The sequence below is a fragment of the Sorex araneus genome, chromosome X, assembly GCF_027595985.1.
Source record: "Sorex araneus isolate mSorAra2 chromosome X, mSorAra2.pri, whole genome shotgun sequence".
NCBI lineage: Eukaryota > Metazoa > Chordata > Mammalia > Eulipotyphla > Soricidae > Sorex > Sorex araneus.
In genome coordinates this window covers 327,868,908-327,896,891 of record NC_073313.1, presented here as the reverse complement: position 1 = coordinate 327,896,891, position 27,984 = coordinate 327,868,908, and the positions used below count along the sequence as shown (strand labels likewise).

At 39.8% G+C, this 27,984-nt stretch overlaps 1 protein-coding gene and 1 non-coding gene across 4 annotated transcripts in view; one reads left to right on the top strand and one right to left on the bottom strand.

Annotated features, from left to right (window-relative positions):
* Positions 1–443: 443 nt before the first annotated feature.
* The window catches only part of ACTR2 (actin related protein 2), a 43,852-nt gene continuing 16,311 nt past the window's right edge, over positions 444–27,984 (bottom strand). For all 3 annotated transcript variants that reach the window (XM_055121662.1, XM_055121663.1, XM_055121664.1), the window contains 7 exons: positions 26,631–26,846; positions 20,327–20,399; positions 15,968–16,104; positions 13,879–14,028; positions 9,751–9,896; positions 6,811–6,943; positions 444–3,068 (listed from right to left, as the gene is read on the bottom strand). In XM_055121662.1, coding sequence (XP_054977637.1) covers positions 2,898–3,068; positions 6,811–6,943; positions 9,751–9,896; positions 13,879–14,028; positions 15,968–16,104; positions 20,327–20,399; positions 26,631–26,846 — 1,026 coding nt within the window. In that variant the 3' untranslated portion in view covers positions 444–2,897. The remainder of the gene's footprint in view (positions 3,069–6,810; positions 6,944–9,750; positions 9,897–13,878; positions 14,029–15,967; positions 16,105–20,326; positions 20,400–26,630; positions 26,847–27,984) is intronic.
* Positions 14,937–15,043, top strand: LOC129400383 (U6 spliceosomal RNA). The gene has a single exon (XR_008627626.1). It is a non-coding gene; the product is annotated as a U6 spliceosomal RNA (small nuclear RNA).

Sequence of the window (27,984 nt, the reverse complement as noted above, 5' to 3'; positions counted from 1 at the left end):
CCCCTTCGAAAAAGGAAAAGCAAAAGCTTGTGTCTACTTCCCAGCCCCTTCCTCAACGGCTGGTATAAAATCAAGAAAGGGTTGACTTAATACATTGTATTTTCTTTGCTTTATTAAAGTTCCGTATCAGCAAGTCTGCAGATGACAAGAGGCATATCACACACAGGACTGTTTATACTTCCTCATATTGGAAGAAGCCATGTGAGCAACGTGAGAGAAGGAAAACTCTCCCAACAAAACTGCAATTATTCTTATTTCTAATTTTCCCTTATGTACTTAAGATCATACCAGTAATATAGGTTCCTGATCAAGTGACATAATAGAGGTAAACTTGGCCAAACAATAAGCATGAAGTTATAAATGCATCACAAAAAAATACCGTATCATGTAAAATATCAAAAAGAGAAAAACCATTGAGAGTAAAAACAAAGACAAAAGACAAATTTACTTTGAAAAATCTGATTTTATTTTCTGAATCAAAAAGTATATGTTAAATTCAGAATGTTAAACTTTCCATTGATCTCTAAAATACTTTCCAGATATTGTTAACAGTGCTCAGAACGGTGTAAAAGTTAACATCCAATACCATATTTTAAAGAAAAAGTTTAAATGTAGAATCTGTTTCTAGAAACCCTTCTCAAAGGTCAAAGCATTGGCAAGTCTAATTTTTAAAAGAAAAGAAATTTAATATTATTGGAAATTTAAGTGACAGCGGTTTTCAAGAATTAAAAGTAAGATTTCTAGGACAAAAAAATTCTGAGGGGGCATACCTAACAACAGTCTAATTAAACAGAACTCTGCCTGCTAAATTACTAAATGCATTAGTGATCTTGGAAAAGAGAAACTGTAAAATGGAACTTAAAAATCATACTCTATATGCGTATGTTCACACACCATTTTAATTGTCATGTTTGCTAGAATTATGAAATTAAAACCAAAGGACAAATGTTCCTCATTGTTTACTGAAGAGTCCACCAATTCTTTGTTTTCTACCCCCATATTTTAAAAGCATGACCCAAGCCAGGAGTCACTCCATATATTGGAAATGAACAGTTAGTTGTACTGGTCCTACCCATGTCCTTTAACAAGCCCAGAACTCCAAAGTGGGGGTGTCAAAGAACATGATTTAGGTCACTTTAGAATTGTAAAGTACCTCTGACCTCAAGTCCCTACAGTCTAGGAAACAGTGCTCACAGCTAGTCACTGTGTACTGAAGCATGTCCAGCATGCAGGCAAACGTTATTTGTTCAAATTGAGGTAAAACAGACCAAAAAAAAAAAAAAAAAAGAACCATTAACAGAAGCTGCACAATTAAAACTAATCTTTTATTATTTCACAGAAATTGATTTTTATGTTTTCTCACAAGAGATGCTAAAGCCAGTAAGTTGTTTCTCCAATTTCAGGTGCCACCAAGAAAATAAAAAAAAAGAGGAGGCTTCTTTCAAAGTCATTATTGATTAATAATTTCTTGAGACAAAGAATTTTTTTTTCCCAGAATCTGCATTTTGTACTTAGCATGATACACTTTCTTATGACTTTACTTTTCAAATGCAGGAAGAACTCATGTCTGCATACTACCTGTATCTTCTCAGATATCAAGCAATGCTGACAGAATTCATACCTGTCATCTCTTCACATAGACAAGAAAGTTTGCCAACACTTTCAAAATACCAACAACTCTTCTCTGAAACATAAGATTGCTGAGATTTTATAGTTATGATTAGGCTTCTAATACAAATATAGATTTAAATCTTGATTTGGGGGGAATCAATGTATCAGTCAAATTTGCTACACTTTTAGGTTTCAAATAAAAACAAAAGAATAAAAATTAACCAACTGGCAACAAGTCCCATATTTCAATGTTATTTTTTAAACGAGCAATTATAACTTACTGCCAGTAATTATATGTATCTACTTATTTCTATTAAATAAGTACTGGTCAGTAATATAAAAGAATAATTTGCAAGATTGGTACTTGGCACTGGGTTACCTTAATGCTTCTAGAATAAACAGAAGCATTTAGAAAATACCAGCTCTTTAGCACTATTTTACTCTGTAATTTAAATATCCAAAAGCATTTTTAAATGTTACATTTCCACTGGTGGAGACTAAGGAGTATAGCTGCAGTTAACACAGTTGATTTTAAAAAACAAATCCCTAAGCTACATACTAATGGAATACCACACTTTTTTTTATATCTTCTGAAAAAGTTTCAGGCAGACCAAAAGAAGTCTGGCAAATCAAAGTATTGTAGATGAAGTTCATCTATGTACCCCAGAGCAGAAAAGCTGAAAAAAAAAAAAAAGAATATTCCTTGCCCACCAAGCGAAAACCCACCCAAAACTTAGTTCTGAGCCTAACATTTCTCTAAATTATTAATAGGAGAAACTTTTAGGTATTTAAAAAGCTGTCACCAGTAAGGTTGAAACTGCTTTACTACAGAGGAAATGCCATAAAGGAGTCAGCTGCCCACCCACCCCTAACTACCCCCACCCCAATAATATGTAAAAGCTCCTATTAAAGGGTTTTTCTTATGCTAGTCAAGACATACCACCTAGTGTGCTACGGACTAAAACTAGCAGCATTAGAGCAGTAAAGTGAACATAGGAAGCAGATAGGAATGATCTAAACGCCTACTTAGAAGAAACAAAGCAGCAGACAGGACCCTTTGCCCTCATGTTGTGTTTTCAGGGAAGTGATTGTATTAAACAGTCAGATTTACCCACATTAACCAAAATTTAACAAAGTGTCCCCAACACACCAGAAAAAAAAACCTGACCTTTCCAGTCAAAGGGCACAGAGAGGCCTCCTCCATATCCTGGAGTTGAATGAGTTCAAAGATTGGCAATAAGGAAAAAAGAATGCGTGAGGGTTGTGATGGAAACAAGCTCTGGAGTTTATCGAACAGTCACACCAAGTTTCTCCAGCACACGGACACCCTTTTCTTGGTATTCTTGTCGGGTCATCCAAAAGTTGTCTTTGTCTTTCATGATATCTGCGAGAACTGCACCACCCAGGAATACCATGTGCTTTCTGCGGGGTGGGTCTTCAATGCGGATCTTAAATTTCTAAAGGAGGAAGAGGAGATAATAAGCTGTCACATGTACACAGTGCTTCCTGCTGGACAGAAATGATTTTTCCCTCTAGTCTCTTGTGACACTCTCTGAGCAGCCCTGTGAGTGAAGCAGGACAGCAGGATCTGGTGTGGAATGTGGCTGGCGCTCACTGTTAGCTGACCACAGGGCCCTTCCCGTGTGCTTGCACAGTGCTGAGGGATACCCAGGCCCCACGTTATTAACAGCACGACCGGACACTCTCAAAGTGACCTGATTCAAATGACAAACTACATGATGACACTACTGAGATCACAAGGACCAGTATCCTTACGCAGCAGGTTCCTCATCAGTTAGTAGATGAGCAAAAGGTCTAATCACTCAGTGACTTTTGGATAGGACTAGTTTCTTTTTCTTTAGTTCAGGTAACATGGTTACAATAGTATTGACATTTATACTTTTGCTCCAGGAAGTCACTGCACCTCCACCACCAGTGTTCGAAGACCCCCTCCCACTGCCCTGATGTCACTCTGATCTGCTTTGGCCCCCAACTCCAGTCTACTCCTACTACCTGGTAACCTCGGTTCAAGAGTCAAAACTCAAGGATTTGTCACCATAGGTACTGTCAATCCTCTTGCTTTGTTTCTTTATAGGAGTCAGATCAGCTGGTACTTTATTTTCTCTGTAACTTATTTAACTTTATATGACCCCCTCTAAGCTCCATCAAACTTTTAATTCTTCAAGGTATAATGCCACTATGACCTAGTCCTGTGCAAGAGAGTAAGCTTAAAGTCTTCTCTTGTAATGACATTTTCTATTGTCTCAAATTCAAAAGTTCTCAAAATAAACAAGATCAAATATGGCCAAAGTAAACAAAGAATTGGGAGACAATGAATACTATATCTCAAATTAAAGACAATTAGGATAAAATTTGTACTCTAAAACTACTTTTGTCTATAGTGACCTCAATTTGAATGGTCAGTCAACTTCTGACAGAGAAATTTTTAGATGACGTAACGGCAGAACCGGAGAGAGTGCAACAGAGAGGGCGCTTGCCTTGCATGTGGCTGGCCTGGGCTTGATCCCCGGCATCTTGTCTGGTTCCTCAAGCCCACAGGAGCGGTCCTTGAGTGCAGAGTAGGAGTGAGCCCTGAGCATCACTGGATTGGATTCAAAATCAAAACAAAGGCGCGGAGGAAGAGCGCAAAGAAATAGCAGGCAAGCAGGGTGCTTGCCTTGCAAACGGCAGGCCTGGGTTTGGTCCACAGTACCCCAAGTCCACCAGAAGTGATTCCTGAGTGCAAAGCAAGGAGCAACCTCTGTGCACAGCAGCGTGTAGCCCCAAAACAAAACAACAGAAAAAGACACAGCATATCCTAACTATGTGCAGAAAAACTCAAAGTCAAGTAACCATCATTCTTAATAACAGATCTTCACATTCCATATATGAACCACAGAGTTCGGATATTACACACAAATTCTGCAGGTAACCTAGCACTGTAATTCTACTGGTAACCTTTTTGCTTGGTAGAGTGAGCGGGAGAGATAAACCCTTGAGGCTTTTTGGTCTCTTTAGCAAATCCCCAGCGCCATAGTAAGACTGAGGCCACAACGTGAGACAATAGGTAACACTACGTAAAGGAAGAGGCCTGGCTTCGTCCCAGGGAAGCTTTCTTTCTGAAACCAGCCAATCTGCCCATAGGCTGAGGTCTGCCCCCACAGCAGTGGAAGGGAAACGGGGCAGCCCCTGAAGACCCTGGTGCTCCCTCTGATTCGGAACAAGTCCACAGACCTTCCTCACCCATGGCCTGAGGACACTCTTTATTGCTGCATCTCTCGCTCCTTCTGGCCACGCCACGGGCCCCTCCCTGACACTCTGCCAGACTATCCCGGACACAGCAGCCTCTTTGCCCAGGTTATCTATAGATTTTCAGATTATTTTTGTCCCAGACAAAACTGCATGCAAGTGCTCTCCCCACCACTTCCCAGAGTAATTCTCAGTGACTGCCCTTCTCTCCACCTCAGACTCTAACGGCCAAGCAGCAGCTCAGGTGCCCAGCTCTCTACTTCGCATTTGCGCTCAAGCACCTAACAGCAGAGAAACCCACCATCTCATCTCCAGGCCGGTCACTTCAGGCCTCTGCTTCTACTTGAAACCTCCACCCCCACCCTCCAAGAACCTCCAAACTGGTCTTTCTACAGCACTGTTCTTCCTCCCTTCGCCCACAGTCACTACACCAGAGTTGAGGATCCCCTAAATACACATTAGATCCTTGATTCTCTGCTCAAAATCCTCCTGCAACTTTAGATCTCACTAGGAGCAAATCAGACCCCTTTCAGTGGCTGAACTGAGACCTGCTAATCCATCAGCTCTCTGACCGCACCTCCTCATCCGTCCACTCTGCTCTGGCTACCCTCATCCACACAAAGCCCAGCTCTGGGCGTCGGCACCTTTTAGAAGCTGCCAGGCCATCATGCCATGCAGGTCTCTGCCCCAGTTATTCATCGGAGAGGTTTTCCCTGTTCACACCAACAACAGGAACACAGCTTCCCCAATTAGTACTGTGCCCAGCCCCTAACTTACCTTACTTTCCATCATAGTGCTTATATGACAGCCATATCACCAGCAGATTAAAAACAGGGCTTTTACCTTGCTTAACTTTGTCCCCCACCATATAGATCCAGAGAGTGGATACACGACTAATTTAAAATTATCTGTGTAACTCACTAAAGTCCTAAAATGAATTAATAAGATTCCATTTTAACATTTTTGGGGGTCATACCCCATGATGCTCAGGGGTTACTCATCGCTCTGCACTTAAGAATTACTCCTGGAGGTGCTCGGGGTATCATATGTGATGCTGGGTCAAGATTGAGCCCAGGTCGGCTGCGTGCAAGGAAAGCACCCCACCTGCTGTACTACCTCTCCAGCCCCCTTTTGTAACCTCTTAATTTGCTGAATGGACTGCAAATTCTCAATTTAACAATTTAAATAAATCACATATGAAAGATATAACATTCATGTCTGTGATATAGTCCTCCATAATATGTAATTTCATTATCTAAACCAACTGATCAGTCAGTGACACAACGCTGAGTTTAACACACAAATAAGTCTATATACACACCCACACACACATACACCCATACACACTCTTCATGCACTCCACAGTTTGTAACAAAAAAAACCTATTACATATTAAATTTCTTTCTATATTTACATTTTAAACTACCAAAGAAAGCACTTCAAGAACTATGATAGCTGATGAGCTTGTAAAATGATTGCAGACACAATATTTTACATTTTCATTGGAGAATCAAAGCATACAAAAAACAGAAAATAGCCTAGAATAAGAAAAATGAGTTCAAAAACCATATTAAAAGCTAATTACATACTTAGGAAAAAGGTTAAAAGAATTCAAAACAGGGGCTGGATGGTGAGTACAGCGGCTAGAGCACTGCCTTGCACCCAGCAAACCTGGCTTCCATCCGCAGCACTCTTGAGCCTGCCAGGAGTGATCCCTGAATACAGAGCCAGGTATGGCTCCACACGTCATGTAGTTTAGGCTCCTGGGATTTCAGGTAATGCTGCCCTCCAAGACAAGCGGCCACAAGCTGGCTCTGCTTCCAATCGCTTCAAGGTCACAGGTGACTATGACTGCACTAGGTTTAGAAAGAACTCTGGCTCCATCTGGTGGTTGTCTAGAGTCACAACTATCTCACAGAGTGTTTACTGTTCAGATGGATTAATACTTACAGAAAGTTTTTCCACATCTCCCTTCAAAACTCGTTCTAAATAAAGTTGTTTAAGTTCTCGTTCCAATCTGGATGGCAGCCCAGGGTACATAGTAGATCCTCCGGAAAGCACGATATGCTTATAGAATTCAGATCTAGAAAGACACATAGGTATTCACTGGGGTTGCAATTAGGAAAACATCTACTTCTATCAGCCTCAGGAGGTTGCTGGAAGTAATGAAATTCAATCACAGGACTTAATGTTTCCTATTATTATTATTGTTATATAACCAATTCTTATTTTGTTTGTTCTTAAGTTCCAGGAACTGATCTCAGGGCATGCGAGAGTTCAATACTCTACACCAGACTGAACCCTATGCCTGGTGCTCAAAACCTTTCTCATATAAAATTTATTGCATTTTACATGAAAATAATTGGAGGTGAGGAGGAGGACACTGGGCCATACCAGGGGCTATTCCCAGCTTTGTTCAGGGGTATTCCCAGCTCTATTCAGGAGTGATTTCTGGTGGTGGTCAGGGGACATGATGCCTGGGAGCTGAACCACATCGGCGGGATGCAGGCAAACAGCCCCTATACTGTCTTTCTGGCCCTGAAAGTACTTCTAAAGCACATGGCATGCTTTCTGACAAGGGTAATGCGTTTTTCACTGATAGACATGGTTTATATAATGAATGTCAGCATCTAGACTGTGTGTTATCACAGGACTTCCCTGAAGCCAATGAAATGTAGCTGTTTGCCATAATTAACATATTTTGTATTCTAACGTATTTCTTTTCAGTTTTTCTCCTTTGTTTTTTTGCCTTGAGGTTTCCACTCTCATTTTTTTTTAAATTAGATCCGCGTTTGCTTTTCAGAGCACCCTCTTTTTCTTAAATAAGCTGTTAGCTATGAAAAATCTAAAATAACTGATATGTAGTAAAAATAACATAATCCAGTGGTCTTTAACCTTTTTACAAATAAGTAGACTGGTACCAGTCATGGACTAGCAGTTGAAAAACCATCCATCCAAATGAGAAGTGAGATTCTGACAACCTAGCAATAATGGCTATAGCTCAAAAAACTCAGTCATAGCCAGCTTAAGCTTGTTCAAACCGGCTTCCAGATTTTTACGTATTTCCAGTAGCTCAAGCTACTCTAATTCTATTTTCAAGAAAAGCAATGGATTTAGATGTCATTTATTTAGTGGTGCCAGGGAGCCTTTACACTTGTGAAGAATGCTCTCTACCACTGAGCTACATAAGGCGACACGACACGGGCCCGATGTGTACTTGGGTTTAATTAAAGAAGCATGAGGGGTGTTGCCTAAGCCAAGGAGGTGAAATATGACTCCATGTGAGTTATAATCATCACTAGGCAGGATGCAAAATGAATTGTGCTTTTTAAAACATAAATATTGGGGCTGGAGCAATAGCACAGTGGGTAGGGTGTTTGCCTTGCACGCGGCCAACCCGGGTTCAAGTCCCAGCATCCCATATGGTCCCCTGAGCACCGCCAGGAGTAATTCCTGAGTGCAGAGCCAGGAATAACCCCTATGCATCGCCAGGTGTGACCCAAAAAGCAAATATAACTAACTAAATAAACAAATAAATATTATTGTACTAAACCCCCCCAAAAAAACCCTTGAGTGCACACAATGGGCTGCATCTTGCCTATCAGGGTGCATAATGACACACTTGGCTGCAGTGCTCAACAAGAACTTCTATCCTTCTGTGGTGGTATTTGCACACATGCCTGCCGGAGATGGTGTTCTTTAGCTACTGTGCTTATTTGGAGCTCGCTATGTGCCTACACTCACTAGGAGTAGTATTTCCAAATTGTAGTGTTTGCCAGGGATCATATCTTATTTTCAGTTTTGGTGCTCACACACACCTGGCTGCATGTGTGGTGCCGGGGATCGTGAACAGCAGAGCAGCTGGGCCAAACAACTGAGGTGCAGGACAATGCGCAGTGAAATGTGGCGGCACTGGGATAGAGCTAGGCATCTGAAGCTGGCAGGGCAGGGGAGCTAGGCCCCTAAAGCTATCCTCCAGGCCTGAGTTGTGCTACTTTCCAATGTTTACTCTGTGGAAGAGGAGCCTAACTGCTTCAGGAACATCAGATCTTTCCTTAACAATAGGCGTGTGCTTTTAGGTAGTTAATGATCATCAAATGAAGGGAGAAAAGCACATATACCATCCCTGCATGTCACAGCAGTGGATCTGATATCAAGGCAGGTGTGTGCCAACCGTGCAATTAAACTCAAAACACTATGTCTATATGTGTGATTCCCAGCAAGCATGTATGCAAGCAACACAAGCAAATGCATGACCCCAGTCACAAGAGCCACAGTGGAAAGAGAAAGGGGAAGAGTACAGGCATTACTCTACTGCCAAACAACTCAAGAGACAGCATAAAGAAGCAAATAGGCAAAAAAATAAAGTGAATAAAATGGAAATCAGAGTGCAGGTGAAGTCTGTTTTACTCTTGCAATTTAAAATTTAAATAATTAAGAACAAAAAGTTTATGGGCATGGAAGTTAACTCAACAGTGAGTAAAATCACATGCCCAGTATGTGTCCCTGAATTTGATCCCTGACCTGGCATGCCACCCCCCACCCAACCAAGCACCACTGAGTATAGCGGCTAAAACAAATTACATCCATGGCTGGAGAGAGTACAGGGGTTAAAGTGCTTGCTTTCACATAAAGCCAACCCTGGTTTGATCCCCTGTACCACATACAGTACCCCCACCTACCAGGCGTGATCCCTAATAGAACCAACAAGTAGCCCCAACCACTAACAGGTGTGGCCCCAAAATCAAAAAAATTATATTCAGTGCTTCCTAGCAAAAGATTGTTTTGTAATCATTATTCAAAAACATGAGATACTAAACAGTTTGGTCATCCTATTCTTAGTCCATCTATTCATGATAAATAACCTTGAAATGACCTTTTCTACTTTACCTGGTGTCAATGTCAGCTGCCTGTATTGTGTTAAAAAGCAATTCAGCAACACCTACTCCCTCCACATTGATCAAATGTGGCTGAAACAAAGCTTCTGGGGCTTCGAATCTCTCTCCCCCAACTTTGATAATGCGACCATCTGGGAGCTAGAAACCAAGAACAATCAGGTTATTAGTCAGCAAAAGATTGAAAAAACATCCCAGTGTTCTCTATATAACCAGTACTTTTATACACGTCTGTCCTAAAGTCAAAATAATTTTCAAGATAGTTCTCCTGTATTACATTTTTGGTAAAAAAGGGAGGGTGAGGGTAAAATGAAGTACATCTACACAATGACTTTTCTACGCTCTGTTCTGCTTTAAAGTGGTGCCATGCTCCTTGGCATCAGGGCAGCTTCAAGACCCCCAATGCCAAGTGCCCATTGGTGTGGACAGCACAGCACACGCAAGCAGGCGGCCTCGGCGACCACTGGGCATGGATTTCTGCTGTTGTCAACAGTGCCTGTCTCACCAGGTGATTGGGAATTTTCACCATGTAGCAAGGACATATTAAATTTTTTAATTTTTCTCTTCCAAAATAATCTAAAATTATATTATTTTGCAATGAAAATACTGCATTACACCTGATACTTCTGTCAAATTTTTTAATATAAAATGTTTCATGATCAAAAAAATTTAAGGACTATTGATGTAGGCTGCTTCTTCTTACACAACAGCTATAGACTTCCTAAGTAGGTTCTGTTAAATTTTACCTACTAAATATAACTTTAATTTAAGCAAGTAAAATTTAAACATGTCAGGTACTGTTATAACATGATCTTGTGAAGATAACACTTGAGTCACATCATGTTTATTTTCAATGAAATGAAAAATGTTTGGTAGTAACTCCCTTGCTTAAATGACCTCACAATTCACTGAAGTGACCTAACTATGCTGGCATTTGACACATTTATGAGATACCGTAATTAGTTTTGCACTGACATTTGTTTATAACATAATTAACAGTAATTACATTTAGATTATAAAACCAACGTTCCAATAAAACAAAATGCCACAAAGCAAAATTTTAAGATACTCCAAGTCTGTTATAATTATCTGTATATAGTGCAATCACATTTTCCAAACTCTGTAATTATCTTTCTGTAAATCACATCAAATTTCTAAAATAAATAAGATACCTATTTAAATACTTATCCTTTAAAAAAAAAACCCAAAACAAAAAATGTAACCAGTAGACGAAAGCTACATGAAATCATCCAAGATACCTGGGAAAACTTCACATGACAGAAAGCATTATAATCAAAACCCTCTTGAACCTTGCACTTCTGGCCTGATGGTAAGTACAGCTTCTCTCAATGCTCTGCTCCTGGCCAGGCCTTTGTGAACTGTTAAAGATTATGTAGTTCTGGGCCTGGATACAGCTTCATGGAAGAGCACTAGATTCCATGCGAGGCCTCAAGCTCAATCCCAGTCACAACAAATACAAAGCAAAACACTATATGGTTTCAATGCTTCTTTCTTCTCTGGTTCCCAATTCATTATACCAAATCTTATCTTATTCTTTATCTCTTCATTCACTTATCAGTTTTTTTAAAGATACACACACACACATTTTGTAAGCTAGCTCAGCTCTATGAAAGAGGAAATATGCCTCTTACATTTCTAGTATGTTATCCTTTGCCTCATGCTACTACCATAGGGCAGGTAGATGAACAATCAGAAATCTAAAGTCAGTCAAGAAGGTATTGGGGGGGCAATGTCCAAGGCAAATTAGGTTGCAAAGTAGGTTTTACTGAGTGGGACTCAAATAAATCTAGAAAGAGAGCAACAAGCTGCAGAGATGCCTCCATACCCTACCCTGCTCCAGGCTGAATTCATCCAGGGCACCCCAGAGCGGGGCAGGGGAGCCCACCACCTGCCTCTACAGAGCCCAGCAGCCCCAAAACTCCTGAACCAAATAGCTGCCATGCTCATGGCCAATCTCCACACGCTCGGGACCAGTGCCCCATGCATAAGAAAGAATCTGCTGAAAAATTCAAGTATGCAGGTTTTGTGACCAAAATCTCCAAGCCCACACAGCGTCGGGAATGGGCGACCTTCCCCCATCTCCCTGTGCTTCCGGGAGCCTGGCAGTCATGTCCATGAACTGTCTCTGGGCGCCATATAAGCTCATTAACAGCCTTGATCTAGAGACTCATAAATAAATCTCTGAAGAGAGCAACAAGCTGCAGTGATGCATTTAACTTCAGCTATATCACCCTATTTAAAATATTAGAATTTATCTTATACTCTACACTGGTGTACCAAGAATAGCACACCATATTTGATGGGGTATGTAGTAGAAGGCAACCAATCTCAATATTTCATATTAGCACACAAGACTCAACTTGTAACAACATGTTTGTAATCTCTTTATACAAGAGCTTAAAAGCTCCAAGGTGAAATACAATAGTCTTCATACATTTTCCTCTAATGAAACCTTACTGAATCATTTTTAGCAGACCACTTTTTCTTTTCTTTTTTTTTAGCTTTTTGGGTCACACCTGGCGATGCACAGGGGTTACTCCTGGCTTTGCACTCAGGAATTACTCCTGGCGGTGCTCAGGGGACCATATGAGATGCTGGGAATGGAACCCGGTCAGCCGCGTGTAAGGCAAACACCCTACCCGCTGTGCTATTGCTCCAGCCCCTAGCACACTACTTTTAACAAGCAATAAAAAATAAATTATTTAGGATCTGCCTTTGGAGCAGGCTTGGGAGGGGGGTCGGAAATTAAAAATAATGGTGATGGGTTTTTGTGTTAGAATGTTGAATGTAATAAATTATTGTGAACAATATAAAATTAAAAAGTAAAAATTTTTAAAAAGGGTGTGTTTCACTGACTACTTTAAACAATAAAACTATGGGCCCAGAGCAATAGTACAGCAGGAAAGGCATTTGCCTTACATGCGCCAACCAAGGTTTGATCCCAGGCATCCCATATGGTCCCCTGAGCACCACCAGGAGTAATTCCTGAGTGCAGAGCCAGGAGTAACCCTTGAGCATAGCCAGGTGTTACCCAAAAAGCAAAAAAAAAAAAAAAACCCCTATAATTTATAAAGATTAAAGTATTTTTGTCTATATTCTAGTTTCTGGATACAGTGCTCCTGGGCTACTCCTGGTTCTGTAACAGAGTTCACATCTGGTAGTGCTTAAGGCACTCTACATTGTACCAGGGATCAAACCAAAGGGGCGAGTGCCTTAACTCCAAATTATTTCTCCAGTCCTGTAATTTTTTCAAAAAAATATTTCATACATATTTGTAGAAATTGAACATATGAATCAAATGGCTTAAAACTACTTGCTTTTACTATTATCTTCATTTTAATAATAACAAAATCAAAGATGAAATGTAAGAATACTTTATATCCAACAGATAAATATTAATAGATTCAAGTTGGCAATTCATTAAAAACCAGGTAGCCTCATTTTCCCTGGTGTAAGCCCTAACTTAATTCTAAGTCTTATCAGTAACAATTTCAAGTTAATGTTTGTTTTAAACATCTCATTAGAAAAATATTAAGTCTGGAAAATACTGCCACCTACCAAATATTAAAGAAATGATTTTCTTAGGATGACAACTCCCCAAATACAAGTTTCTCTAACACTAGAGCCAAGGAATGCTGAAGATTCCTATAGTCTAATAAGGCTAAGTTAGAAGCAGGTAAACTATATTCTCTGTCAGGTATATTAACCTATCAAAAGTGTTGAGAAGTCTTGCAGCAAAACAAAATAAACAAGCTCCCAATTTTGCAATCTGTTTTTAATTTCTGTGAAGTAACTATAAAAATAATAATCTATACATGTTGGAAAATACTACTTCAAATACTCGAGTATCATTGTAACATCTAATATCTAATTATGTCCTAAGTTCAAAAACCAATTTATGATACTTGACTTATTTCACATTATATGGTAGCCTAAATAATTAAATCTCAGAATCTTAATATATAAATGTTAAAGGTGACATTAACATATACATATTACAACTAAATACAAATTAGCTCCAAGGAAACTTCATAAGGAAAAACTAGTAATCATTGTTGTCTACTTTAAAACCACATATAAGTTATATACTAGAAATACTTACTGTGTAAGATTCAACTAATACTGTGGTTTCTAAGGCCAGTTTCTGCTCTTGTTCAATATTATATCCCACATAACACAATTTTTCTTTAATCATGCGAACCGTTTCAAAATCAGCAGAATGATTGAAGGCATATCCCCGCAATAATAGCAGCTGATATAAAAAAGATATGAATAAAATAGTAAGTGCACAATTATTGCTTACTAAATATGTAACATCGAGATCCTTAGGTTTTCCTGAATACTTCACAAATGAGTGTAACAGGATTAACAGCTCATGAATAAGTGGGCAAAGCAAGTTTAAAAAACAAGTTAGTTTTTAAAAAAGTCATGTTTGAGTACTAACAGCAGCATAATTTTGATAACCCAAGGTTTATTAATAAAGTTTTCATCAAAAAAATCAGAAAAAAATTGCTGATTGGTTGGTGACACACTGGTTGGTGAGACAGACATAGACCTGATTAAATCATGTTATACACTGAAAACTAATATAGATAATTATATAACAATTTTAAATTTAACAATAAATAACATTTTATTTTATTTTCAGTTTTTGGGCCAAATTCAGCAATACTCAGGGTTTTAATACTGACCAAACCCAGTAATGTCCAGCAATTACTCCTGGCTCTGCACTGTACTACACTCAGGAATTACTCCTGGTGGTGCACAGGAAATCATATGGGATGTTGGGGTTAATTAACCCTGGGTAAATCGTGTGCAAGGCAAGCACTGTACTCTCTCCACCCCCCAATCACTAAACGTTTAAGTGCTGAATTCCTACAACCTGTTATTTGCTGAATCAATGACGTATTTAGGAGACACCCCTAGGTATCAGAAAATTTTATTCTTAGCTTCTAGTATTACGTCTCATATATACTAGATGGGTAATATCATTTGTAAACAAATAAGCAAATTCAATCCAACAGGAAAAAAAAGCACCGTAAATGTTAACTGTACTTTTTATATACATATAAAATACAATCATATATAAACATTCATATAACAAATATAACAAATCCCCTAGTCTAAGACTTTTGGGTAGGAGTAAGAGCATTCTTTCTTGTGCTTGCTTCCGCAGCACATATACTAAAATTGGAACGATACAGAGAAGATTAGCATGGCCCCTGCGCAAGGATGACACGAAAATTTGTGAAGCGTTCTATATTTTTAGGGAAAAAAAAAGAAAAGAAAAAAAAAGACATTCTTTTTTGAATTTATTTATTTTTTTTAAGGTGGGGATAGCTGCATCATTCCCAACTATGCTCAAGGAGCATTCCTGGCTCTATACTCAGTGCATGTGGTGCCGGGGATGGAACCCAGGTAGCAGATTCAAGACAACAGCCTAACACTGTACTGTTTCTCCAGCACAAGAAGGAGTGTACTGTAATTCTCACTAACAATCTCACTATTTCTTTAAATGAGGTTAAAAGAATCTAATATGAAGGTGAAGACTTGATGTATCCAATTTACCCAGATATCACCTTAACTCAGAGTTTCTCAAACAGCAGCACTACTGATATTTTTCACTCTTTAATTTTTTGTTGTAAGGTCATGTAGGGTATTCATTAGCCTTCCTTATAGAATTATGACAATCAAAAAGCTCTCCAGACATTGCAAAATGTCCTAGGGGAGTGGGCAGCATTATCCTTGGTCAAAAGTCCCTTATCTGGAGAAAATAACACAAGCCTCTCTGAAATCTTGAATCCTGGAGTTTTTATCCCTAGCATCCAAACAATCAAATCATATCAAAATACTTTTTTTTTTTTTTGGCTTTTTGGGTCACACCCGGCAATGCACAGGGGTGTTACTCCTGGCTTTGCACTCAGGAAATTAGTCCTGGTGGTGCTCAGGGGATCATATGGGATGCTGGGAATCGAACCCAGGTCAGCCGCATGCAAGGCAAACTCTCTACCCACTACACTATATCTCCAGCCCCTCAAAATAATCTTTTTTTAAAGAGTTTTTTGGGTCGGTTTTGTGTTCAGTCTCAGAAGACCATGCAATGCTAGGCTAGAACTAGTTATAAAATATGAGCTCAGTTCACTAGTTCTCTGCTCAGCCCTACAAAAAGGTAATGTCTCTATTTTGCTTACCTTGATGAGATATCGGGTAATATCTCTCCCAGCAATATCCAGTCTCCTGGTAAGGTGAGGGAGAGAAAAGCCTTCATAAACTGGGCAGATATGAGTGACACCATCTCCGGAGTCCACCACCACTCCAGTCAATAAACCTGCGGCAGAAACACAAGAGGACAAAAAGCCCAAATCAGAAAGGTAAGAGCCAGCAATTTTCAAATGCCAATATTACAGTCCAACTAGAACATGACCATCTAAGCAAGTTTCTTTACTGTTTCCTTACTTGGTGGTTTTTCTGTGACACCAAAACTAACTTTGGTGCTCGTTTATGCCCATCTCTTGTGAGACTTCGCTCCTAATAATGTGCTACCCCAGGAAGAGGAGAGAAACAGACCTAAGACCTACAACTGAAAAACTAAACCTGTTCTTAAAGTTCAGGACTATCCTTTACATGTCTTTCTAACTTAAAAGTTCCTAAAATTTTCTGCACATCATGAGCAACTTATGTGAAGTACTGTGAAAGGTAAATATTACACAAGTTGGTAATAAACTAGCTGAAATAACCTAGCTATTATTTTTGCCATATAGTAGATTCGAAGCTGTGTTGTTCTGGAACAATTATCTGCCAGTGCAAGATACCTGAGAACAATTCATCTAAGCGAGTGAAAGGATCGCTTCAATTATTTAACTGAAACCAGGAACAATGTCACTTACGCCTTATAGAAAAGAGGCTGCCCTGCTTCCATTATGTGCTACTTAAATGTAAAATGGCTGAAAACTTAAGATAACCACCTTTCATATCAGGGATTCTCAAATTCAGGAAAAAGAAGCAAAAAAGGAAAAAAAAAAAAAAAAGAAAATTTAGTACCACCAGGAAGGGCCCTGGGCTGGAGGTAGGGTGGTAGGGCATTTGCCTTTCACGTGGCTGACCCGTGTTCGATTCCTCCGCCCCTCTCGGAGAGCCCGGCAAGCTACTGAGAGTATCAAGCCCGCACGGCAGAGCCTGGCAAGCTACCCATGGTGTATTGGATATGCCAAAAACAGTAACAATAAGTCTCTCAATGAGAGACGTTACTGATGCCCGCTCAAGCAAATCGACGAGCAACAGGATGACAGGAAGGGCCCTGCACCGAGCCACCACCTGTGTGGCCCCAAAAACAAAAACCTTCCTCTCTCTTAATTTATACAGACATGCATGAACTCTATTATCTAATTTCAACTCTATTATCTAATTAGGATATATTTATTATAACCACTGTTTGAAACTGATATATTTCAACTTTACTTGGGGCTCAACAAAAACACTAAACATCAGAAACTGAGATAACGTATCTTTTTCATTAGACAGAAATAAGTTTGTAAATAGCACTGTCACTGTAGCACTGTCCTCCCGTTGTTCATTGATTTGCTCGAGTGGGCACCAGTAACGTCTCCATTGTGAGACATTACTGTTTTTGGCATATTGAATACGCCATGGGTAGCTTGCCAGCCTTTGCTGTGTGGGTGGGATACTCTTGGTAGCTTGCTGGGCTCTCTGAGGGACGGAGGAATTAAACCCGGGTTGGCTACGTGCAAGGCAAACACCCTACCCACTGTGCTATCGCATAAACTGGAAGAAAAATAATTATTTAGTGACAGAAGAGGAGGTGAGAAATCAAATCCAGCAAACCAGTTTCAGGAGTGGCTAGAATAAAGGTCATGTTTGACATTAAATTACTGATAAAATTAGTATTCATCACAGTATTCATCAATTCCAGAATGGACCAGGGACTCTGTCTCTCTGTCTCTGTCTCTCTCTTCTCTCTTTCTCGTCTCTTTGGATTTGGGGCCACACTCAGTGGAACTCAGGTCTGACTCCTGGTTCTGACTCATGGATCACTCCTATAAGCCTCATAGGACCTTATAAGGTACCAAGAACTGAACTGCATCAGTCGTGAGGAAGGCTAGTGCCCTACCCACTGTCCTAACTCTCTTGCCCCTCAGAATTTCTCTTGATAGAACATTTTTGAGAGAAAAAGCTTTTGTTTTCTAAATACATATATTCTAAAAGGGTGGCAAATTCAATATACTTAATTTAGGTGGTCTATTATTCCACTTAAATACTTTAATGAAAATATCTCATTGCTGGGGTGTAACTCAACAGTAGAATACTTGCCTTGTATATATGAGTCCCTGGTCTTGTAGAGAAAAAATAAAATTAAATTAAAAAGTAGGACATAAGTTCCCCATGTTGATGTTGAATTAAATAAGAATATATTTTTTATTTACTCTAATACTCTAATATTTTTAAAAAACTTTATCAGTAGATTCTTTATAGTATTTCATCAAAAGTTTTGAATTTATAATTTACTGCTTAAAATAATAAATTTCACCAATAATACTGGTGAAAAATCCATGAAGGTCAATTTTACCCTAATACAGTTAAAACAAGGTCTGGGGATGCAGTTTCAAGGTGCAGGACATGTTTTTGTATACAGGAGTCAGGGTTTGGAACCCTTGTACCACATGATCCCCCTCCTTCCCCCTGCCTTATCCAGCCTCTCAATGCCTGGAGTAGCCTAGGTATAGCCAAAATAGGGCGGGGGAGGTGGGGGAAAATTCAGAACAATCCTTTCGGGACTAGAGATAGTACAGCCAGTAGACCTTGGTATGATCCACACAAATATCACCAGGAGTGGCCCTGGAGCCATCTGAGCATTGCCTAGGAAACACCCCAAATTTAAAAAAGAAAAAAAAAGTTTAATCAAAAAGAGACTTCTTTTGCTCTCCACCGCTGCACGACCATAGCCCTGGAGGCCAATTAAACTACTTTGAGCACCAGCAGCTTCTTGCAGAAATGTCTCTAGACTGTGAACTGAGCCCTGGGCACCATCTTATGATAACCATAAAAGGGAGGTACGAGCTTGCAGTGATGCAATTTCTGGCAGAAATTTCCCTGGACTTAGTTACTAAAATACAGAAATCCAAAACCTCATATCTCTTCATTGTCAGCAATGGAAAACAAATTATCAAATGCTTCCTTTTCAACAGGTCTGACTTGGGGAGGGGGCGGGAAACTCCAAACAATAATAGTGAGTTTTTTGTTGAAATATTGAATGTAATCAAAGTAAAGAGAAAAGTAAAGTGAAATTTATCAGCTACACAGGCGGCGGGGGCGGGGGGGAGGAGGTATACTGGGGTTCCTAGTGGTAGAATATGTGCATTAGTGAAGGGATGGTGGTGGAATATGTGCACTAGTGAAGGGATGGGTATTTGAGCATTGTATAACTGAAACTTAAGCCTGAAAGCTTTGTAACTTTCCACATGGTGACTCAATAAAAAAAAATTTTTTTAAATAATAAAAAAAATAAAAGAGACTTCTTTTACTTGTAAAATTTGGGCAGTTTCTTTTTTACCTTAAGTTCTTCTCTGTTTGGAAAAATAAAAGGAAATAGGGCCAGAAAGATAGTACTGGGGTAAGATGCTTGACTTATATACAGTCAACCCCAATTTGATTTTATATGCGGGACGTAAAAAACATAGTAGGGGAATAACAAATAGCCAAAGGCAATAGAAATCAAGAACATGAGAAATGCAAACATGAGAGAGGCCAGAGAGATAGTACAGCAGGAAGGATCCTGATCAGGGTTTGATCCCCAGTATTCCATATAGTCCACTGAGCACTGCCAGGAGTTATGCCTGAGGGCAGAATCAGGAATAATCCCTGAGCATTACCAGATGTGACCCAAAAACTTAAAAAGAAAAAAGAAAGGAAAACATGAGGAAGTGTGCCAATGGGAAGAGGAAAGGATGGAGGGGGGAAGAGAACACTAAGACAGTGGAGGTCAGTGGCCACTCTGGAGGAGCACAGGGTGCTGGAAGGCAATAAAGTGTTATGAATGCAACTGTATCAGTAACGGTACTACAAACCACAGTGTCTAAAAGAAAAACAAGTGCCTGCCATAGAGGCAGGATGGAGAGGATGGGCACGGGGAAACTGAGGGAATTGGTGGAGGCAAGTGGATGGGTGAAGGGATTACTGTTGAAACACTGCAGGCCTGAAACTCAGAATAACATTGTAAATCATGGTGTCTCAATTAGATAAAAAAGGAAATAAGGCCAGAGAGATAGTATTGGGGTAAGGCACTTGCCTTGCATGCAGTCAACCCATCTGATCCCCAGTACCACATATAATCCCCTGAGCACCACCAAGAGTGACCCCTGAGCACTGTAAGGTGTGGCCAAGTTCTCTCTTCCCCATAAAAAATAAAATAAAAATGTATGTGTAGCTGGACAAATTTCAGATATATAACATATTAGAAAATCAAATTATTCACATGAAATAAACTTAGTAAGTACTTCCTTAATTAATTTTTCTAAAGGTTAAGCTTGACCTACCTTGGGCGTACAACGTCAGAACTGCCTGGATGGCTACATATACACCAGAAAACTGGTAAGTTTCAAACATTACCTGAATACACAGAAGGAAAGGGAAAAAAAAATTGGTATTTTTGAAGTTACATAAAGTATACATGCTTTCTTCTTTAAAGGGACATCAGAATCAAACCTTTCATTTCTTTCACTTATTCTTGTGTCTGTTAAAGTCCTGCTGTGAGACAGCTCCAGATCACTGGATACACATTTTGAGGCCCAAAATGTTTCATAAGTGCTACAAAGACTCTTGGATGTTTTTGTCAATCATTGATTATGTTGAAAGAAAACTATGCACTGACTCAAGTTCTCTTAACTAATGTTCCAAAAGGACAATATCCTTTATATTAGAAAAACAAACTATAGAAATGCTAAGTACTAATCTCCCATCCCTCTCCCCCAATCTAAGATAATGGCTCCACTTTTAGCAGCTTAAAAGCAAGTAATAAAATGAGAGGGTAGGAAGACAATAAAATCAACAGTTAACTCTGAACTGCTGGCAAAAACACTGCTTAGCTGATGAGCCAGACTTCTTCCTGTCTGAACATGGCCTCTGCTCTGCTCTTTGCGGCCCACTGAACTAACTCCCTGAACAGTTTCCTTGCGCCCTTCCTGGCCACAGCTGTACCAGAGCTGTGGTACCTGAGGCACTGTGGCTCAGGTAGGCCAGGAATATCCTGCAGGGCTTGCTCATCAGCAGTGGGTACTCCTGGAGGGGCAGGGATGAACATTCTGAAGATCTACCTACTTTGAAAGTTTATAACAAGCATTTGAGAGAATTTAAAATGTGCAACTATGAATCACATAATATTCAGGAATCAAGCAACCAGATCCTCTATTATTCTATTCCATATTTATCTTCACACAAGAAAAAAAATAAAGTGATGTTATAATAGCATTTATCAATCTGTCGTGTGTGGGGGGAAAACAGAAAAAACAACAAAGGGTGTGAGAGGAGAGGGATGGGGAAGGGAAGGCCTTAGTAGCAACTGGATAGAAGCACTTTCTATTTGTTCATTTAAAAAAGACATTTCCAGGGGAGCACTGAGTGATTTTTGGGTTTTCTAAAAAGGGGTTAGTAGGCCAAATAAATTTGAAAACCTCTGTAGTAAAATATTTTTCCTTTCTTTTTCTTCGGTAAGATGAAAAGTAAAGAGAATTAATGACATGTATACCCATATATACCTGTATATATGGGTGAAATCCAGTAAATCTGAGTATTTCACCACATATTCATAAACACCAACTTTATTTTTGTCTGTTTTTAGTGTGAAGTTTTAAATATCAAAGTAATATTAACATCCATATCTACACCCTAAAAGTAAACAACTGTAAATGTATGTCTATGTATATATTTTTTACTTCTCTGAAGTAGATATACATTCTAATTTCTGACCTGCAAAATGATAATTTAATGAAAATGAAAAGCTATGTGAGTGACCTGTTAGGATCAGAAGTATCAAGCAGAAAAAAAAATGATCAAAAGATCCTAGAGGAGGAGCTAGGGAGATGGCACAAAGTCATGGAAACCTCACTTCCAGCACTTCACAGTTTGCCGAGCACTGTTAGGAGCCATCTCTAAGCAATAGCTGAGAGTATCCCTCCACCCCCTCTTGCCAGCACCACCGCATGTGACCCCCTTTCAAAAAAGTGACTATAAGAGAATTTGTGTTTTTGAAATGCTAGGGACAGAACTCAGGGCCTCAGCCCTCCAGTCCTCTCCTAACGGAGAAGTTGAAAGGCCAGTGCGATTGGTGAGTTATAAGCAAATGGGAGAATGAAACAAAATGGGGAGGAGAGGGCCAGAGTGACAGTAGAGCAGGCTGGGCATTTGCCTTGCCCAAGGCCAACCCAGGTTCAATCCCGGGCATCCCATATGGTCCGTCAAGTACCACCTGGAGTAATTCCTGAGTGCAGAGCCAGGAGTAGAGTCCAAAATAGAAAAAAAAAGAGAGAGATATCAGAGCCTAATAATCTTTATACACTATAACAACAAAAAAAAGCACTGTCACACTGTCATCCCGTTGTTCATCAATTTGCTCAAGCGGGCACCAGTAACGTCTCCATTGTGAGACTTGTTGTTACTGTTTTTGGCATATCCAATATGCCATAGGTAGCTTGCCCGGCCCTACCGTGCGGGCAGGATACTCTCGGTAGCTTGCCAGGCTCTCCGAGAGGGATGGAGGAATCAAACCCAGGTCGGCCTTGTGCAAGGCAAACGCCCTACCCACTCTGCTTCATTCAATGGTAAAATAAGTTCAACTAGAAACTGTACAAAATATAAACATAAAACTACAACTATCTCAAGTCTGTGGCATGAAGTGAAATGCTGGTAGATTTTGGGGATGTCAACTTGGAAGAGGAAATGGTACCATATGGGCATTCTCTTTTATAGTTGTTGGCCTGAAACTAGGACACATTGGGCATAGAGAGAGGCTAAAAGTTCTCCTAATACTTTGACTTCTTCCTGACTTCTTTCAAATATCAAAAGAAAAAGGAGAATCAAAAAAGAATAAGAGCAAATGAAAATTTGAAGCAGTAGTTCAGGTAGGAAGCTAGGATAGTTCCTGGACTCTGACACAGGGCAGATTAGATGCCTTCTTCTAGTCAATTCAGAGAATTTGGAGAAGAAAGGGCAGATCAGTCGGGAAATAAAATCAAAGAAGTGCATTAACAATCACCACCAAAATTAGCACTCACAAGCACTTAAGAGTATAAAATCGTGGAGAGTTATAAGAAGTGTGTGTGTGTGTGTGTACTAAAAAAACATGTCTGTCTTAGCCAAAATGCTAACTAGAAAAATAATCCAGAACATCATCTCCCTAATGTTTTATCTGAAAAGAAATCTAATTGCCATTCTGACATCTTACTGCCTTCCTAAAGGTGAATCCACATATAGGAACCTTTCAGTTCAAAGCAAAATTATTTCTACATTGTAGGATAACATTGGTTTGTCCTTTCTACCTTGATAGCACAGCAAGTGGGGCGTCTGCCTTGCACGCGGCTGACCTGGGTTCGATTCCTCCACCCCTCTCGGAGACCCCAGCAAGCTACTGAGACTATCCCACCCGCATGGCAGAGCCTGGCAAGCTACCCATGGCATATTTGATAGGCCAAAAACAATAACAAGTCTCACAATGGAGATGTTACTGGTGCCCGCTCGAGCAAATCAACAGTGCTACAGTGTGCTACCTTGCCACAGGGAGCTTAGGTTTATTGGGCTACACTCATCACAGTGCTCCTGAGGCACTTCCATTCCTCTGTGTTTATCTGTGACCTCTTTCTTTGTGCTCTGTCTCATTCCTCTGTGTTTATCTGTAACCTCTTTCTTTGTGCTCTGCTTTTCAAATGGTCAATCAACTTTATCTCCTAATAAGACTCTGCTAACTTGTAAATATTGCTTTTCTCGTATCCTTATGTCCTTTGCATAGTTACTTCAGAGCAATGTCCTTTTTGTATAGACACAGGAAGACAGTTAATGCTATGCTTTTGGAACCTGGGGAGTTAATTAACTCAGAATAATATTCACTTCCGGGCATCTGTTCTCTTGACTGAAGCCCCAGTTGCCCTTACTTCCTAGCACCTCCAAAGCAGGGTGCCAACAAGGGACTGGATGGACCCAGGGCAAGCTGTGAGCAACTCTGGCATCAAAATGGGCCAGGCCAAAGTGCCATAATACTGAACTATAAGTTAAAAGCATGGTCATGGACAAATTCTGTCATGATCCAAAAAAGTAACAACTGAATAAAGACTCTGCTAGGGTTAGGAAAGACTAATCTAACCTGAGCACTTTAGTCTGGGATCTAGAGCAAGATGTCCCCAAGAAAGCCATCCTATAAGCTTAATGTATCTCTTACTGTGTCCACACAAAATGACTAATATTAAGAAATTAAGATGAATGTTTAAATAATTATTGGACTAAGGGAAGGAGAAATGCACTCTAGGTGGTATTTCACCCTTGAGCAGATCTTCTGGCTGTAGGAGATGAGGAAGGGCTTCAATATGGTGATTGTGCTACCAACCTGGCTTAGAGGGTGTGAGAGACTAGAGAGAGCAGGATGGCGAGTTGGGGTGCAGAGACTAGCAAGGGGGATAGAAGGAGACGGATATGAGGGGCAGGGTGAGACTAAAATGGGGAGCTTAGTGAGAATGGAATAGGCGTGTGGGGAGAATGGAATAAATGGCAATTGACCACCAACCAGCCTGGCCCTCGTTTCCTCCCTCATCCGCCCATGGCATCAGCCTTCCCGGGTTGGGAAGCGGCCAGAGACCACTGAATTTAAGCGGCGATAGAAAGCTGCGGGTCTCTTATTCATTTTATGAATACACACTACACTGTGATATTGTCCTGCATTGCTAAAAATAAACAGTATCTACAAATGACTACTTATTCATCACTAAGTATTAAAAGTTGTAAACTATTTTTAAAAAGTAAAGTGTAATATGAACTAATGTAATAACATACCAATTTTCTGCGTTAGGAAGAAAAGAGCATTAAAATGTGAACCATAAAAATATTACATGGTTTGGGGCTGGAGCAATAGTACAGCGGGTAGGGCGTTTGCCTTGTAATCAGCCGACCTGGGTTCAATCCCCGGCATCCCATATGGTCCCCCAAGCACTGCCAGGAGTAATTCCTGAGTGCACAGCCAGGAATAACTCCTAAGCATCACTGGGTGTGACCCAAAAAGAAAGAAAAAAAATTACATAGTTTTCTGTAACTAAAATCACGACCTAGAATTTTTACAGGGTCAGGCAGAGAGCAGGTGCTCATGCTTCATCCATACCAGACAGGTCTGAGTTTAATTCCCTGACCACCACCAGGAGCCCTTGGCACTGTCAAGTAGCTCCAAAGCAGTCAATTCCCAGACACTTCATATAAAAACTGTTTTAATAAATATTTTGAATAGCCCCCTTCCAAAGTTTCCATCAATATCTACCCATAATAGTAAAAAAAAATTATGCTAAGTAGCAAATAGCAAGCACTAAAATTCAAATTTTTTCTCTACCTCATACAAAAAGAAATAAAAACTGACTTCTGACAGTTAATGTATCTTTTTTTTTTTTTTTGCTTTTTGGGTTCACACCTGGCAATGCACAGGGGTTACTCCTGGCTCATGCACTCAGGAATTACTCCTGGCGGTGCTCAGGGGACCATATGGGATGCTGGGAATCGAACCCGGGTCGGCCGCGTGCAAGGCAAACGCCCTACCCGCTGTGCTATTGCTCCAGCCCCTTAATGTATCTTCTAACTCAGCAGATCCCACACTTATTTGGCTCGTCTTAAAAGAAATAAAGTACTCGGAGGCTGGTACAGTGGATAGCATGCTTGCCTTGCACAAGCCGACTGGGTTCGATTCCCAGCACCACAATAGCCCCCCAAGCACTGCCAGGAATGAGCCCTGTGCACACACCCTGAGAAACTGGGTGTAGTCCAAAAACAAACAAAAAAGGGAGGGGAGGGAAAAGGAGGGTTGGGGGCAGGGAAGAAAAGAAATACTCAGCCTGCCCACCCTGGGAAATCATCCACCCATCACTGACTATATTTAGTACATAAAAAAACTCTTGGGCCCTTCTCTTCAAAATAGATTCTGCTTACTTCTCTAAATCCCACTCCTAGCTCCACCACTGCTATCTATCCTTTACCTAAGTAACTCGGTCTCTTTTCAACCCTAGTCTCCTTAAGGTCTACTCTCAACACAGCAGCCAGAAAAGCTAAAATTCTGAGCATGGCCCACCACTTTTATAGTCCTTTCTTGCAATGAGGGTAACAGCCTAGCCCGACCTCATCTCTTGCTGCTCTCCTCTCTCACTGGCTTCCTTGATGACTAATAATGCCAAGCATGCTCCCATCATAAGACCTTTACACTAGCTATTCTTTGCCTGCAGTGTTCTCCTCTACTGGCTGTGATTCTGGCTCACACCTTTACAACCTATATAAACATGCAACTCTCCCCACTCCCCATTGCCCTTAACCTGCACTTCTCTTTCCGGCCCCCTTTAGCATCTACTGTCTTCTAACAAACTATTCAATTAACTCATGATGGGGAGAGAGAGAGAATGGCGGCCGAATATTCCAACTAAAATATAAGCTCCAAAATGGGTAATTTTCTTTACTGATAAATCCTCAGAAAAATGACTAAATATAGCTAGGGATCATAAACAGGATGGGGGAACAAGTATTTCCAGTACCTTTTTCCTTAACAAGTGAAACAGTTGCTTTCACATTATTTCCCAGAAATACAACATTATATCCCATCTAAAAACTTACCTCTACAATCTTCTCTCTGTTTTTGGTTGGGTTCATAGGAGGTTCTGTGAGTAAGATTTTACAGTTTCTGGTATCTATGTTAAGTTTCTCTGGTCCAAATGTATAGTCCCACAGGTGTTTCATGTCATCCCAATTTCGTACTATACCATTTTCCATAGGGTAGTTAACTTCTAACATTGAACGTAATTCACTTGCCTCATCACCAACCATAAGATCCTAGAAAATTATAACATTAAAGCTTTAGACTCTTTTTTTTTACATAAAAGTGACTCCAGAAAATATATTCAAAATACTCTGAAAAATCTGAGAATAATTTTAATCTTTCCAGCACTTTGTGATAAATTTCTTCATTCCACTAAATCCACTAAAAAATAAATCTTTCAAGAATAAAGTTGTATCATAAATACTAATTTTACATATATAATGTGGTTTAAATCAATAAATTGACCTTACCTTTAACACTGTTTTCAAAAGAAGAGCATTAGTACAAATAAACCCTTACATTTTCGTATTTTTGTGGGTTTTTAAAATGAGATTTTAAAAATCTGGGTTTTTATTAACTATTCAAAAATAAAGCCTGTTAATAGATGAGATAGCACATCGGGGGAAACATGTAGAAAAATGCTTGATACATGCAGCATATTTCTACGTACTAAACATCAAAGTAAGTGTGAAGATTATAAAGCATAAAAAAAGAAACAAAAATTGAAATGATTCTTCTTTATACTATAGCAATACTTACATACCCCTTGTAAATTTCACAGACATACCTACATATGCCTGAACTGTAACTGAAATTAAATTTCTTTATATGCCTTACCACTGATAAATAAGAATTTATAGTGAAACAAAAATCTGTGACACAGGAAAACATCTTTTTAAAAATTATCCCGTGAATCTCTTCCACTTTCAAGTATAATACTGGAAAGCTGTGCTATCACATATGAAGCAGAATACTCACAGGTCTTGTTTCCAAGGAAAGCACACTTAACATGACCCACATTTGAAAAGTCAGATTTTATATGTAAAATAAGGTTACTGATGCCCTACAACTTAAATTTATTTTAGGAATCAACTACCCAATATATTAAATAACCTTATTTTCCATATATACTGATGAATTCAATTTTTTTAAAGTACCAGAAATAGCTACAATTTGCTACAATCCCTTAAATTTAAAATATGGGACCCAGGATAGCTCAGTGTTGGAGCACCTGCCTTGCAGTGTGGGGTTGAGAGTCTGATCCCAGGCACCTTCTGCCACTGAGTTTGATCCTAGCGGCACTGCTTTCTGAAATCCCTTTTGGAAATCCCAGGTGCCACAAGGATGCAATCTACAGCACACTGCAACCAA